This window comes from Acinonyx jubatus, chromosome A3 (genome assembly GCF_027475565.1).
Source record: "Acinonyx jubatus isolate Ajub_Pintada_27869175 chromosome A3, VMU_Ajub_asm_v1.0, whole genome shotgun sequence".
NCBI lineage: Eukaryota > Metazoa > Chordata > Mammalia > Carnivora > Felidae > Acinonyx > Acinonyx jubatus.
In genome coordinates, this window is record NC_069388.1 from 38,742,654 (window position 1) to 38,756,127 (window position 13,474).

The 13,474-nt window shown below is 34.5% G+C and overlaps 1 protein-coding gene across 1 annotated transcript in view; it reads left to right on the plus strand.

Annotated features, from left to right (window-relative positions):
• Nucleotides 1-13,474, plus strand: part of MACROD2 (mono-ADP ribosylhydrolase 2) — a 1,987,236-nt gene that overhangs the window by 59,175 nt on the left and 1,914,587 nt on the right. Inside the window, exon 3 of the mRNA XM_027069543.2 lies at nucleotides 10,936-11,043. Within this exon, the coding sequence (XP_026925344.1) occupies nucleotides 10,936-11,043 (108 nt within the window). The remainder of the gene's footprint in view (nucleotides 1-10,935; nucleotides 11,044-13,474) is intronic.

Sequence of the window (13,474 nt, forward strand, 5' to 3'; positions counted from 1 at the left end):
CAAAAATTTCAAAAAGATATTTACCCACAGTCTACAGTTACAAACATATTGTTCATAAATGTGTGTATCTATGTATAAGTGAACCAAAATTTTATAGAACAGTAGTTTTTATTACTATATGTTATGCACTGTAATTTTTTAATTCTGTTCTATATCATTTTTTAAAAAATTTGGTTGCAGTCTATCAAACTGAGTTTGCAACCCAGTAAATTATCTTAAACTACAGACTGAAAAATGCTACACTTAACAAAAAAGAAGGCAAATTATATATGCTGTTTTTCTGATTTTCTAGTTTTCAAATATATCCTTATTTGAATGAGAATTTATCTCTTTATAAATTAGGATTTCATAAACTTTACCTTATATAAGGGCAGAAAATTGATTCTCCTTGTCTTTGGACCATAGGAACCTAATTGATTTTTATACAAGATTACTTGAAGCATTAGGTTGCATTATTCTCACATAAATTTTAGACTAAGAGTCATGCTATGTAGTATTACCATAATTTTTAACAAAATTGATTTTTATCAGATTATATCATTAGGATAAAACACATTTTTAACACTTAAGCTCCCACCCCATACTTCTTTAATGGATAATTACATTAAACATAAAAAAAATTCTGTAAGAATGAAATGTGTCTTTATTTAAAGAACCTATGGCTCTTTTTTTTTTTTTTTTTAGCCTTATAAAGCTGATTCTTATTATGAGGCAATGTTGCACAGTTGTTAAGCACATAGGTTCTAGAACCACATTTCAAGGTTTCACATCTCAACTGTCAGTTGTAGGACATTTTCAAAAGTTAGTTGCTTAATCTCCATGTGCCTCAGTTTCTTTAGATTACCTTAGTAGAGTGGTTATCATGGTTCAGTGTTAATATAGAGAAACAGGCCATACAAAATAGATGGGTAAAATTGTGAACATACCACTTTAGTAAATAGGGTAGAGTTAGGATGTATACAGATTGATCTATTTTTCTTATTTAAAGATATGATGCTGAGCACTTCACCCCCTCTTGTCCACATACATTCCTCTCTATTCTGGCATATCCATTCATTCTTAAATCTTATGGTTCTTTAAGGTGTTGCAGATGTTAGATTAAAAGACCTTCTCTCCTAGAATAAGTCATAGTAGGTGTTATGCTGGAAGTTTGAAACTTCATTTTTTAAAAGTTTTATTTATATTTAAAAAGTTTTAAGTTTTATTTGAGAGAGAGAGAAAAAAAGCACAGGTGGAGGATGGGCAGAGAGAGAAGGAGAGAGAGAATCCCAAGTAGGCTTGGCACTGTCAGTGTGGAGCCTGATGTAGGGCTCAAACCTGTGAACCATGAGATCATGACCTGAGCTGAAGTTGGACTCCCAGCTGACAGAGCCACCCAGGTGTCCCCTGCAACTTCAATTTTGTTTGAACTTCAGTCTTCTTCAAAGCCTCTGCTTTGAAGCCCCTCCCATTCCTTCTTCCTTCCTTCAGTTAGCTTTGCTGTGCAACAAACTCTTCCAAAATTTAGTGGCTTCAAACAACATTCTTTTTATTATTGCTCTTCATTTTCTGGTTAGCCAGAAGGTTCTATAGTTAGCAGGTGGGTTGGCTGTGGCTAGATGGTCCTGGATGGTCTCACATATCTGGCTGGCATTTGTCAGGCTGGTTGCCCTAGGGAACCTCATGTGAGATGGCTTGTCTCTGTTCTAAGTTACGTCTTAATGTGCAATAGGCTAGCTTAGAATTTGTCACATAGTAGGCTTGACATAGCTAGAGAAGACGAACATTAATGTGCAAGCACTCATTAAGCCTCTGCTTGGGTCGTGTTTGTTGATGTCCTATTCATTGGTCAAAGGCAATTACATGGAAAAGTCCAGAGTCATTGTGGAAGAGTCCTATATAAGGGAATAAATACAGAGAAATGGGATTCTTTGGAAGTATTTTTGTCCATTCTTAGTTACTGAATTTTTTTTCATTAATGCTCTTTATTTACAAGTAAACAATCAATTAAGGAGAGTAATAGTTTTCTTGTTTTAATTTTGTGCTCCTGAGTTACTGAATTTTTACCACAGCGTAGATCCCAATACATATTAGTTTTGATTATAGTTTTATTGTTTGACACACAAGCATTTATTCTGATTTGATGGAAACTTGCTTCGTGTTTATTTCATGCCACTTTAGTAACTATTTTCTGTTTCTGATAGATTTCTGATAGATACCTGGCTGTAGTCATTAATCCTTTGAATCTAACATCCAGATGTCTGTGGGAGACAGGCAGTTAACATAACTGAGTGAGGTTAGCCTAGTTTGCACATAAACAAATATGCTCTGTCATAAATTGGAAAGTGAAAGATGCCTATCCAAAGGGTACATAGCCTCTACTCACACATCAGGTGAGGATGTGGATTCAGTATTTCCAGGTCTCTTGATTTTTCAAAAAAGTAGGAAATCTACGTTTTGATGTGAAATCTCACATTTAGTGTGAAATGTGATTTTGAATGGTAAAATTTAATTAAAAATTTAAAATGCCCTTTTCAATGGCAAAAACAATAGTGATGCTCTTTTAGCTGAATAAAATAAGCCTGCCAATTTGTGACTAAGGGATCTGAAACAGCCACTATCCAAAGGACTTCTGCTTTTGGTCCAAACCTGAAGAGTTCGTCTCATCTGCCACTGCTTCTCAGTTTGTGGTGTTCTCCGTATTTTCATTCTGGATGAATACTTATTTTCCTCAATACTTATATTCTCTGCCCCTATGACTTAGGAATGCCCTTCGATTTTGTCATCCTTATCCCATTCTACAGCCAGCTGGTATTCTTACTGATCCTTTAAAACTCAGCTTGGAAATTCCACTTTTATAAAACTTCACTGAATGTTATTTCTCTGTCTGAAACTCAAAGCACTTTGAGTCTTTGTTATGGCATTGATAATAATCTTCCTTGTATTGAAGTTGTTTGTATGCTTTATTATCATTCTGCTAGAATGTGGAGTTCATATCTTGGCTGGACTTTGTATTTCCTGCATTACTTAGCATGGCTATCATGCCTGGAATGCCTGCCTCCCTTAATCAGGGGAGGTCTCACTCAAAGAGGAGCACTTTATTTGAAGGTTTCCTTTTCCTGACAGGTTTAGTTTGGAGTCCAGGGCTGAAGACAAAAAAAAAAAAAAAAAAAAGAATCTGTTGTTGAGATTTTCATCTGTGGAAGCTCTGTGGAAGTTGAAGCTAGGAAGAAAGGCAGGGGGATTGAGTCTCAGGCCAATTGAAGAAGTGAGCTATTAAATTGTTAGGGAAAAACAGGCAGGAATCTGGGATATGGCATCATGATTATTAGGCAGGCATGATCATAGGAGATACAGGTGTCGCAGATCAATAGGCTAGCTGGTTTTAAAATATAATCTCAGGAACACAGCCTGCATCTCTGGGGTTCCTTGAGGTCTGAGGCTGTGTTCCTTAAAGCCTCTTAATGAACCCAATATTTTTCTGATCGTCTTGATTATAAATTTAATTTAATGTAAACATTAAGTTCTATAGATATTTGCTTGATCTTTACTTTTAAATTTTGTAGCATGGTCTTACTGATTTTTCTGGCATCCTCAGAATTGAAGAGGTACACTGGCAAGAGGCCCCTTGTTGCGGGAAGCACTCAGCCAATTGGTGCTCTTGGTGGCTTTTCTGTATCATGCCCATGGTTGCTAGAACACTTAGTATGAGGGAACTTAAGAATTTGGACTATTCTTAGGCACTTCATGTGACTATCCTCCTGCATCTTTGTTTTCCAAACATGGTCAGGGGACCCAGTGGTGGTCCCTTAGCTGTTTATCAAGTGGCCTTTAGGTAGTGTGGCAGTTCCAAGCAAATGTGATGAGACAGTTTTACTCAATATATTTTAAAAGTTTGAAATGTAAAATATAATTATGATTTTTATGAAAATTCTATTTTGTTATCAGTTATAGTCTTAAAAGTTATGCTTTTAAAATAGGGTAATATTGGTCAGTTAATCTTAATGAAGATTCAGTTAACAAAGTTTGCTTCTCCTAATGTATCTTAATGTCATTAGTGAGTTAATAAAGAATTTGATTAAATTAGTTTTTGTTGTTGTTACTATAGCATTGCATTATATTCCTGCCTCATAAAAGGGATCAATGTCTTTAAAGTGGTTTAATTGATGCCAAAGAAAAGAGGTGAAATTGTAACATAAATGCCAGAATTCAGAATTAAGTCATAAATGTAAATAGTAAACAGAGTCCTAGTGCAAATAGAGTATGTGTTGGGATAAATAATCCTCAAGTTTGATGATCTTGCATAAACAAATAAGAGAAAATATAAATAGAAGATACATGATTAATATCAGCAAATTTGATTTTACTATGTAGTCCTCTAATCCCTGGTGTGTTGTATGTTATGAACCATTGTCAAATAGTAGCAGGAAACAACCAAGGCCTTTGTATTATTTTTAAGGTATTGTAACCACATTGATAAACCAATTACATTTTTTTCCCTAGGACAAAAGCAAATAATACTTTGAGGGGGGAGTTCCTATGTTTGTAATAGAGAAGAGACTTAAACAACAGGCACCTAATTCAGAATTGGACTCTTTGAAATAAAAGATAGGTAAATGAGAGCTTGCATAGCATATTGGGTAAGAGCATGGGCAGCCTGAGTTCAAATCCCAGGTTTGTACTTACCAGCGGTATGTACTTGGTCAAACCACCTCCTTTCTATATGCTTTAGCTTCCTTATCTACACAGAGGGAATATTAGAAATATATAGTACATAGATTTGTTAGAATGCTAGGAGCTAATATTTATAAACATTAGAACAGCACCTGGTGCCTAGTAAATGTTATATAAGAATTAAATAAACTAGAACTAAATAAAAATGTCCATTAGAAATGTTTTTGTAAAGATGAGATTATGGTTCAAATAGATATAAAATAAACACTTATGAACAATTTTATTTAACTCTGGTTCAGAAGAGAATTTAAAGGTATCACATATATAGGTAGTAAGGAACTCTGAAAGGAATTTGCAAATAAATGCAAATTGACCACAGGACAATATCAGTTGCATTCAAGGGAACATAATTTATTTGCGTTTCCAGGGACAAGAATCATTTGCATTTTTATCTGCTTTCTGTAACTTACAGAATTGTATAATAGCTCAAAGACAATGAAAGACATTATGCCGATGGGTAAACTAGATGGGATATCCACTATTATATTTTCTCCTCCATATTAAAGTCTCTCACAGTTTTTTTTGGACAAAATATTACAAACAAATGATAATAAAACCAATTGAAGGTTAATAACAAATATTATTTGTTACTATTCCTCAGAGTAGGAAGTAGAAGGGACAATTTTTTTTTCAAATACCACTTTTGAATGTCACATGATGTTAACAAAGACATTCTATTTAACCAAACTTTAGTTTGGTTCCTCTAAGCCCTTTTCTTGACTAGGATCCATTCTTGGTAGACCTGCATAGCTCAGTGTTAGCAAGAATCTTGCTAAGTCAATTTAGAGAGTATTCCCTACCCTGGATGTCTGATTGTCTTCTCTATCTGACTTTTGAAGCCTTTTGTCTTCACTCCTGACTGATTGGGGATCTATTAGTGAGGCTAACTCCTGAGCCAGTGCCCCAGATGACAGCCATTAATCTTAGGATTCTAAGTATACTCTCTAAAGCTGGGTTAGAGGCCCAGGCTTCTTTGTTTGAAAGGTACTTCTTGGGCTAGAAGTCTTTCTTCTTGGCTTTTTGTTTTCAGTGGCAATTTACCCCTGGGCTGCGAAGGAGTCTCCTGGCTCTGTGTAGGCCTGTTTTCTGTATTTCATCCTGCTTCTCCCTTGGGAACTTCTGAGTCCACTGAAATGCACTTCTTGAGGTTTTGCTGATTATATGCTATGCTATCTCTGCCTACTTTCTTTCTTGCTGGCATGACTTTACTAAGGATAATTTGGAACTTCATTGGCTTCTTTTGGAGAACTTAAGATCTTCAAAACTGGCTCCTCTAAGATCTCTCTCTTCCCATTGCTTCTGATCCTCCTTCCTCCCCTTATAGTTGTTGATCTTCTTTTCAACTCCCTTGAATTTCTTGATGTGTACCTTTTCGTATTTCTACCTTCAACATCCCTCTTTTCCCTTCCCACTGAAGCTTCTCAACTCCCTTTAATCATTTGGACTTTAGGCTCCCTACTGCTCATCAGGGGCTCTCAAGGGACTCAGGGACTCCTGAAAGCAACTACTCGTGGCAGAAAAGGAAGAAAAGATAATTGGAAACAGACCAGATGCTTTATATACTCAGATAAACTTTGGAGACATCCAGACAGCTGCTTGATGTCTTCTCAGTCAGTTTGTCACCTAAAATTTCCATCTATAGGGTATTGAAGAGGGCATCTTTTGGGATGAGCACAGGGTGTTGTATGGAAACCAATTTGACAATAAATTTCATATATTAAAAAAATAAAAAAATAAAATTTCCATCTATAGCCTCTATATGATTATAATTTTTTAACATTTATTTATTTTTGAGACAGAGAGAGACAGAGCATGAACGGGGGGGGAGGGTCAGAGAGATAGGGAGACACAGAATCTGAAAAAGGCTCCAGGCTCTGAGCTGTCAGCACAGCGCCCGACACGGGGCTCTAACTCACAAACTGAAATCATGACCTGAGCCGAAGTCGGAGGCTTAACCGACTGAGCCACCCATGCGCCCCTCTATATGATTATATATCAGGGAAAATGAAAATTCTTGAAAGTCTCCTCCACAAATGTTGGTTAAAAAGCATTACCCCTCATATTGAACAGGTTATCTTGATTTTTTCCTTCTGCCAGAAACAAAATTTAGATAAAAATATCAAGGGGAGCATAGATCAGAGTGTATTACTGTGTTTACCTGACTTATGGCTAAAATTTTAGAATGAAAGCCACAAGATCTTTGTATCTGTTTTTATGTATGTATATATTTGTATGTATATTATGTATATGTGATATTTTTCTACTTTTGGATTGTATTACCACATTAATCCATAAAATCCCATAAAGGAACTCTATTAAAATTGGCTGAAAGGTAAATGAGAGCTTATAAAAATATTCCTAAAACTCTCAGAAACAGAAACTAATCCAAATACTTTGCTTTTCAACTTTATATGACTTGAGTAAATTTTTGGTAAATAATATTCGTTTAATATTGTTGGCTTAATAAAAATAACTATCTTCTGAGTTATTAGTAATATGATAAGAGCATACATTTTGTTGTACTTGGGTACAACAAATAACGTTGTATTATATCTGGATGTTTAAGATTATAAAAATTTTAAATTCAACCCAAGACCAAATGTATAAGTAAAAATGCAGGAAAAATTAATGCCAGATATTCATGACACCTTGTATTTGAAACATAGCAGTAAAAGAAAAATCCATTTATTTAACTTTTTTAGGTTTTTGCTTTTGTGCTGCTTTCCTAACATTCGTGTACTGTAAAAATAATTAACTGGGAAATAACTTGAGATGATGACGAGCTTTGTTTCATGTTGAATATGTCTGCCTAAAAATAGTTTCCATGTCTTTGCAAGACCTACATATTCCAGTTTTAGTTAGCATTCTGCTAAATCAGTTTAGAGAGAATACTCCACCCTCAATATTGATCAAATTCCATATCCCCTTCCATACCCCTTCCAAGTGATGTCTGATCACCCTAGCCTGCCTTTAGCAAGAAGCCTAAGTCTGTTCAATCAGAATCTCCCCCTGCCTCTAATTTTTCTTCTTAGTGATTTTCCTTCCATTGATTCCCACTCTGCTCATGGCTGCAAATCCCTACTTGTCCTTGCTGTATTGGGAATTGAGCCCCATTCTGTACTGAGATCTTTTTTTCCCAGTTGCAGTATTTTCCAGAATAAAAATCTGTTTTTACTACTTTAATTACTGTCTTTTTTGCTGTTGTTTGTTTATATGTTTTATAATATAAATAGTATGCAGTCTGGAAGAACAATTACTGTCATGTGTACATTGACAGATATTTCAACTTGTAGTTGGATAAAGCCAATTATGTGCAAAATGTGAATTAGTTTTTGTGTACATATATAACGTCCATGAGGTAGCAATGCTTGACAGTTTTCTATCTTATTGCCGAAAACTCAGGGTGTAGAAAAAGATACATTGGAAGAGCTGATCAAACACAGTTGTGTGAAAAGGAAGGCAATGCATTGCCGTTCAAATAAAAGAAATTATTTTCTGGTGGTAATGTACATTGCTGCATTTACAGAGAGTAGTTGGTGGTCAAAAGTATGTGGTCTGGTTTTGGCTTATTGCTAAAGGAAATACAGATACTTATTAATACTCTCAAATTATAGCTCTTGAGTAAATTTATGCCTTTTTTATATACCGTGTGAGACATTGGGCAGCAAGTATAAGTCTGGCTATGAGGAAGAAGGATGCTTATACTTATTCATGATGCTGATGATTCTAATAAGACCATTTTGAGTAACTTATTTGAATAACATGTCACAGCAGTATATTTATTTGATACTTTGAATTTGCTTGAGCCTTTAGACTCAAAATGTCACAATTTTAAAATTTGCAGATGAGAGATGAGGATTTCTTTTAAGAAAACTGAAATGTGGCATAAATGCTTGAACTTTAAGTCTTTCCAATACCATTCTTTGATAATTTCTTTATATTTGGAGAAATACATGATTTATTGTCACATATGTTAAAAAGTCACATTATTACAAATACAATTTTACATACATAATGCTTCATGAACAAATGAAGAAGTAGTTTTTAGAACTAAATGCAACTTTAGGAAGGATTAGAAATCTATCTACTTTGTATCCCAAGTTGGAAAGTCAAACTTTATGCTTTCATTTGTGATATGCTTATCAACTTAATGCCTGATGGAGTTCTGAAACTCATCAGTGAGAAGTGTTTATAATTTCAGGTTTACAACAGTCCAAATACGTATACTTTTTTTTTTTTTTTGACAAATCACCAAATACTTATTGTCATTCAATAATCTTTAACTGGGAATTAGGACTTTCTAATTTGGTAAAAGTAGTAAGACTAGAAACTGATTGGGTGTGGAACTCAAGGTGTTCTGGCTCAAAGTCTTTGTCAATGGGCCAGGCATTGGCCTGGCAAGAGCACAAACAAAATTCTTTCACTGATGGGAATAACAACAACAACAACAACAATAATAAATGTAATGATACATTTTTCAAAATAATATTGTTTGAAAATATTTCTTAACTACTGTGTTTTTCTGAATATAGATGTTGACATAACTTGTCATCTTTGTAAATCCTTTGTTTGAAAAAAAGGTAGTGTTTGTTGAGAGCTTACTGTGGAGCAAGTATTATTCTAAGTATTATGAACTCATAATTGTGAAGGAGCCAGTAATTTACAGACTGAAGCATAGAGAAAATAAATAACCTTTCCAATATCACCCATTTGTTAACTGGTAGATCAAAATTTGAACAGAGATAGTCTGGTAGTAAAGTGTGTGCTTTTAGCCATTACCTGACAAGGACAGACGGTACTGGAGAAGCCCTTGAGGTGGTTTTATTTTTTTATTATTGTTTTATTTTGAGGTCCTCTAATGTCTTTCTCTGCTCTTTTCACATACAATTTTCCCATTTTCTCCTCCTCCTCCTTATTATTATTATTACTACTATTGTCAACACTAATGAATATTTTGATTAGAATCCTTTAAGGAGAGCAGTGATTACAAAGAAGGGGATGCCTCAGAGACAGAAAGAGAGAAAAGATAACTTTTGTGACCCAGGATCATATCCTTACTCTTGGCCATTTTTTTCTATGGCTATGGGGGCCCAAAGACAATTTAAGTGACTTGTAACCTATCATCTCTAATCTCCTAAATACTTCAAAATTGCATGCTCATTTAAGAGTATCATAGTGAACTGATAGCATTATCTTCTCCCTTGAAAGATTTGCACAGATCATAAACACTTTAAAAAGTTTGAGTTTATAAATCACCTTTCGTAGAGGTATATTAAAAAGCTTTCTATGTATAGTAATATGATGTTTTTTAAATCATTGATTTTGTAAACCTCTGTGTACTGTATTAACATCACTTGTTAAGAATGAATGAATCTCAAATTATAGTATTATCATAAAAGATTTAAAAGTAGGTCAAGTTGTAGAATGTAATGTTTTGGCTTGTTTTCAACTTACCAGTTTGCTGGCTGTTGTGTGCAGGACAGAGCTTTTCTCTTTTAAATCTAGCAGCGCCCTCTAGAGTGAAAGGTTAATACAATTTGATAAGAAAAGCAGTTTGACCCACTCAAGTATTTTTGATCCTTCCCATTTTGAGGGGCATTTGTTACTTACAAGTAGCAAAGAGTGGAACCAACATGTTTTTGTTCTGGGTGAATATTTTTTTCAAGGATGACTTGGTAACTACAACGAAATAGAAAGAAGCTCATTCACTGTGAAAATTTATTTTTGTCTTGGCAAATCTTTCAAGGGAGAAGATAATGCTATCAGTTCACTATGATACTCTTAAATGAGCATGCAATTTTGAAGTATTTAGGAGATTAGAGATGATAGGTTACAAGTCACTTAAATTGTCTTTGGGCCCCCATAGCCATAGTTGTACATCTTTTTCTTATCTTCTTATGAAACTTGATCGTTCATAATGTTATTTTAAAATTGATATTTTCATACTAATAAGAAACATTGAGTTTTTTTGACCAATATAACATGTCTAAATTTATTGACTGCCTATTATATACATGATGTACTACATTTGTATTGAGGAATACATAATAAATAGAGAATAAGCCACACCCCTGGTACTTACACATTTATTTCCACTTGTCTTGTATATCAGATTGTGACCCATATTGGCTATTTTATCAAAATTGTCCTTAAATAAATTAAGACTATACTATTGATATATATATATATATGTATATATATATATTCTTTTTTTTATTACAGAAGAAAATACTCAGGAAACATCACAGGTGAAGAAAAGTTTGAGTGAAAAAGTTTCTCTCTATAGAGGTGACATCACATTGCTAGAGGTAGATGCTATAGTCAATGCGGGTGAGTACTTGATTTTGTTGTGATGTATTATATGAGTATTATTTTAAATTATTTTTCATAAACAAGAATGTAGGTATTTTAGGAAAAGATGTCCTTCCTGGTATAGAAATATCTTATGTACTTCCCTTCTGGATTAAAAACACTGATGATTTATTTTACGTATGTGCTGCAGTTAATTTGCTAACTCATGGTATCCATGCTAAGTTGAGACTAGGGTACTAGATCATTGGAAAAGTGAAAGATTATTGCAGAAAGTTCCTCAGAAAGAACTTTAGCAGCTCTATTGTTGCTGGTTTCACACTTGGGTTAATAATTTGCCAACATAAAAACAAATTCATCAAGCTTTTTCCTTCTTTTGAATAGGTTGTAAAGAGATGATTGAACTACACCAAAACAAGTAATCTAGAAAGTAATTATTTCTGCGGTTTCCAAATCACAGTTGTTTGGTTGCTCATGTTTGCTATGAAATGCTTTATTCTAATTATTTCAATAATCAAGTAATTTTTATGTTTGAAAATAGGGGAAATTAACTTATTTATGATGGTATCTCCTATATATTTTATTATGTGACTATATGTCAAATACATAGTAGTTGTGATTCTATAAAAATAAATGTCAATAATAAAAGGATATTTAATGATTTTAATTTGTGTTTTGTAAAGGTAGACTTTTTTCAGCCTATCTTTGGCTTGAATATGCCAAATAAAAATAAATTTGGACTTAGGTAAGGAGAGACTTTGTTCAGAAAGATTATTACAGTAAGGGGAAGAGTACTATTGTAATGGGAGAAGAAAGAATATTGCAGTAGGAAGAACCACTTTGACCACAAGATCTATAAGTATCTCAAAGATCAATCAGAAAGGGGCTTTTCTTTTATAAGGAGGAGTAAACAGGCTAAAAAGAATTGGGTGTGGGGGACTGGGATGAATGGATGGCATGATTGGACAGTTGATCAGGGAATATTCTTCCCCTGAGGTCCGCTGATTCTTGGGAGGGATAATTCACGAAGGATTGTTCACCTTCCATTGCTCAAGGATGGGTCAAAGTCCAGGGACTTGAAAGAAGGAGAAAAGCCTTACTAAAGTTTGGTCAACTCCAGTTAAGAGCTGTTGACCAATCAGAATGGTCAATATGGACAAACAGTTCAGCTAATCATTTATGAGTGAAAGAATGGGAATTTGGAAGATGTGTCTTTGTCTTGTCATAGGTTACAAGGGATCATCCATGAGTTTTATCTCAGTCACATGGGGAGCATATTTCTGTGCTGGTAAACTGTTTCCTCGAACACAAAAGGGTGAGGGGTAATTTTTTGGCAGTCTCTGTTTTCCAGGAGTACAGGGTTCATGTGAAATTCAACATTGTCTTGAAGTTTCCTCTGGTGATGAATAAATTCACACAGGATAGTAGGAACATGCTTTGGTGGGTGAACAGAAGGATCTCACAAGAGATCTGGAGTGTTGTTTAGGAGATAGGTAGACTTCTAGCAGGAAGTCTGGAAGTCTAGTCAGCTTGTTATTCCCTCAGAATTGGCTGTCGGTTGCTTTGTACTGTAATTTGCTTTGCCATAGTCAGAGCTGTTTTTTCTTTTTCTCTTCTTCTGATTCCTCTGTGATTCCTTTCTCCTCTGCTGCATCTCTCAAATGCAAAACCTTCATGAGAGGGGATCAGCCTTGGTCATTTAATCACCACTCAATATGAATCACTTATTTTGGATAGAATTACATCTTCATGCCACCTTATAGGCTACAAGTCTCCCTTATATCTAGTCTCTGTGGACTGTTCATTTGTAGCCCTGGGTATCAAGATGCTTTTCTCTGATCTATGGGGCGTCTGGGGACGACATGCCCTTAGAAAGAATCCCATGAACTCCTTTCCAGTACAGAGGTTTAATCAGATATTATTGTAGCTATTAAGTCATTAATGATTTATTATGCTCTAAATCCTATAAATATGTAAGCTTTAATTTAAAAAAAATTAAAAGCTTTTATGTATATATAACACCAACCTTCCTGTATATTCTTGTAATTTCTAGCTGTTAATCCTAGTTCTGTTCTGTGGAGTACAACTAGTGACGTGTATTTTCTTCTTAAATACCTGAAGATAACTCTTGAGTTTCTTTCTTGTTATTAACATTACATTGGATTTGCCACATTGGCACACTTAATAATAGCAGCAATTATGGTTTTTCTTGGGTTTTGTTAATTGTGTACATGTGTAGCTCCCCCTTGAGACTATAGAATGGTGTCTTTTCATTTTTTTGTGTCACTCTCCAAAGCGATGTCATGCCATTATGTTCTTAATAAACACTTGATACTGTATATGTGTTAAGTTGAACTACGTGCAATTGAACCATATGCTACAAAGCACCTCTGAGCAATTGCACATTCAGCATTGAGGACTTGATATAGTGAAACAATTTGGCTCTGATTTT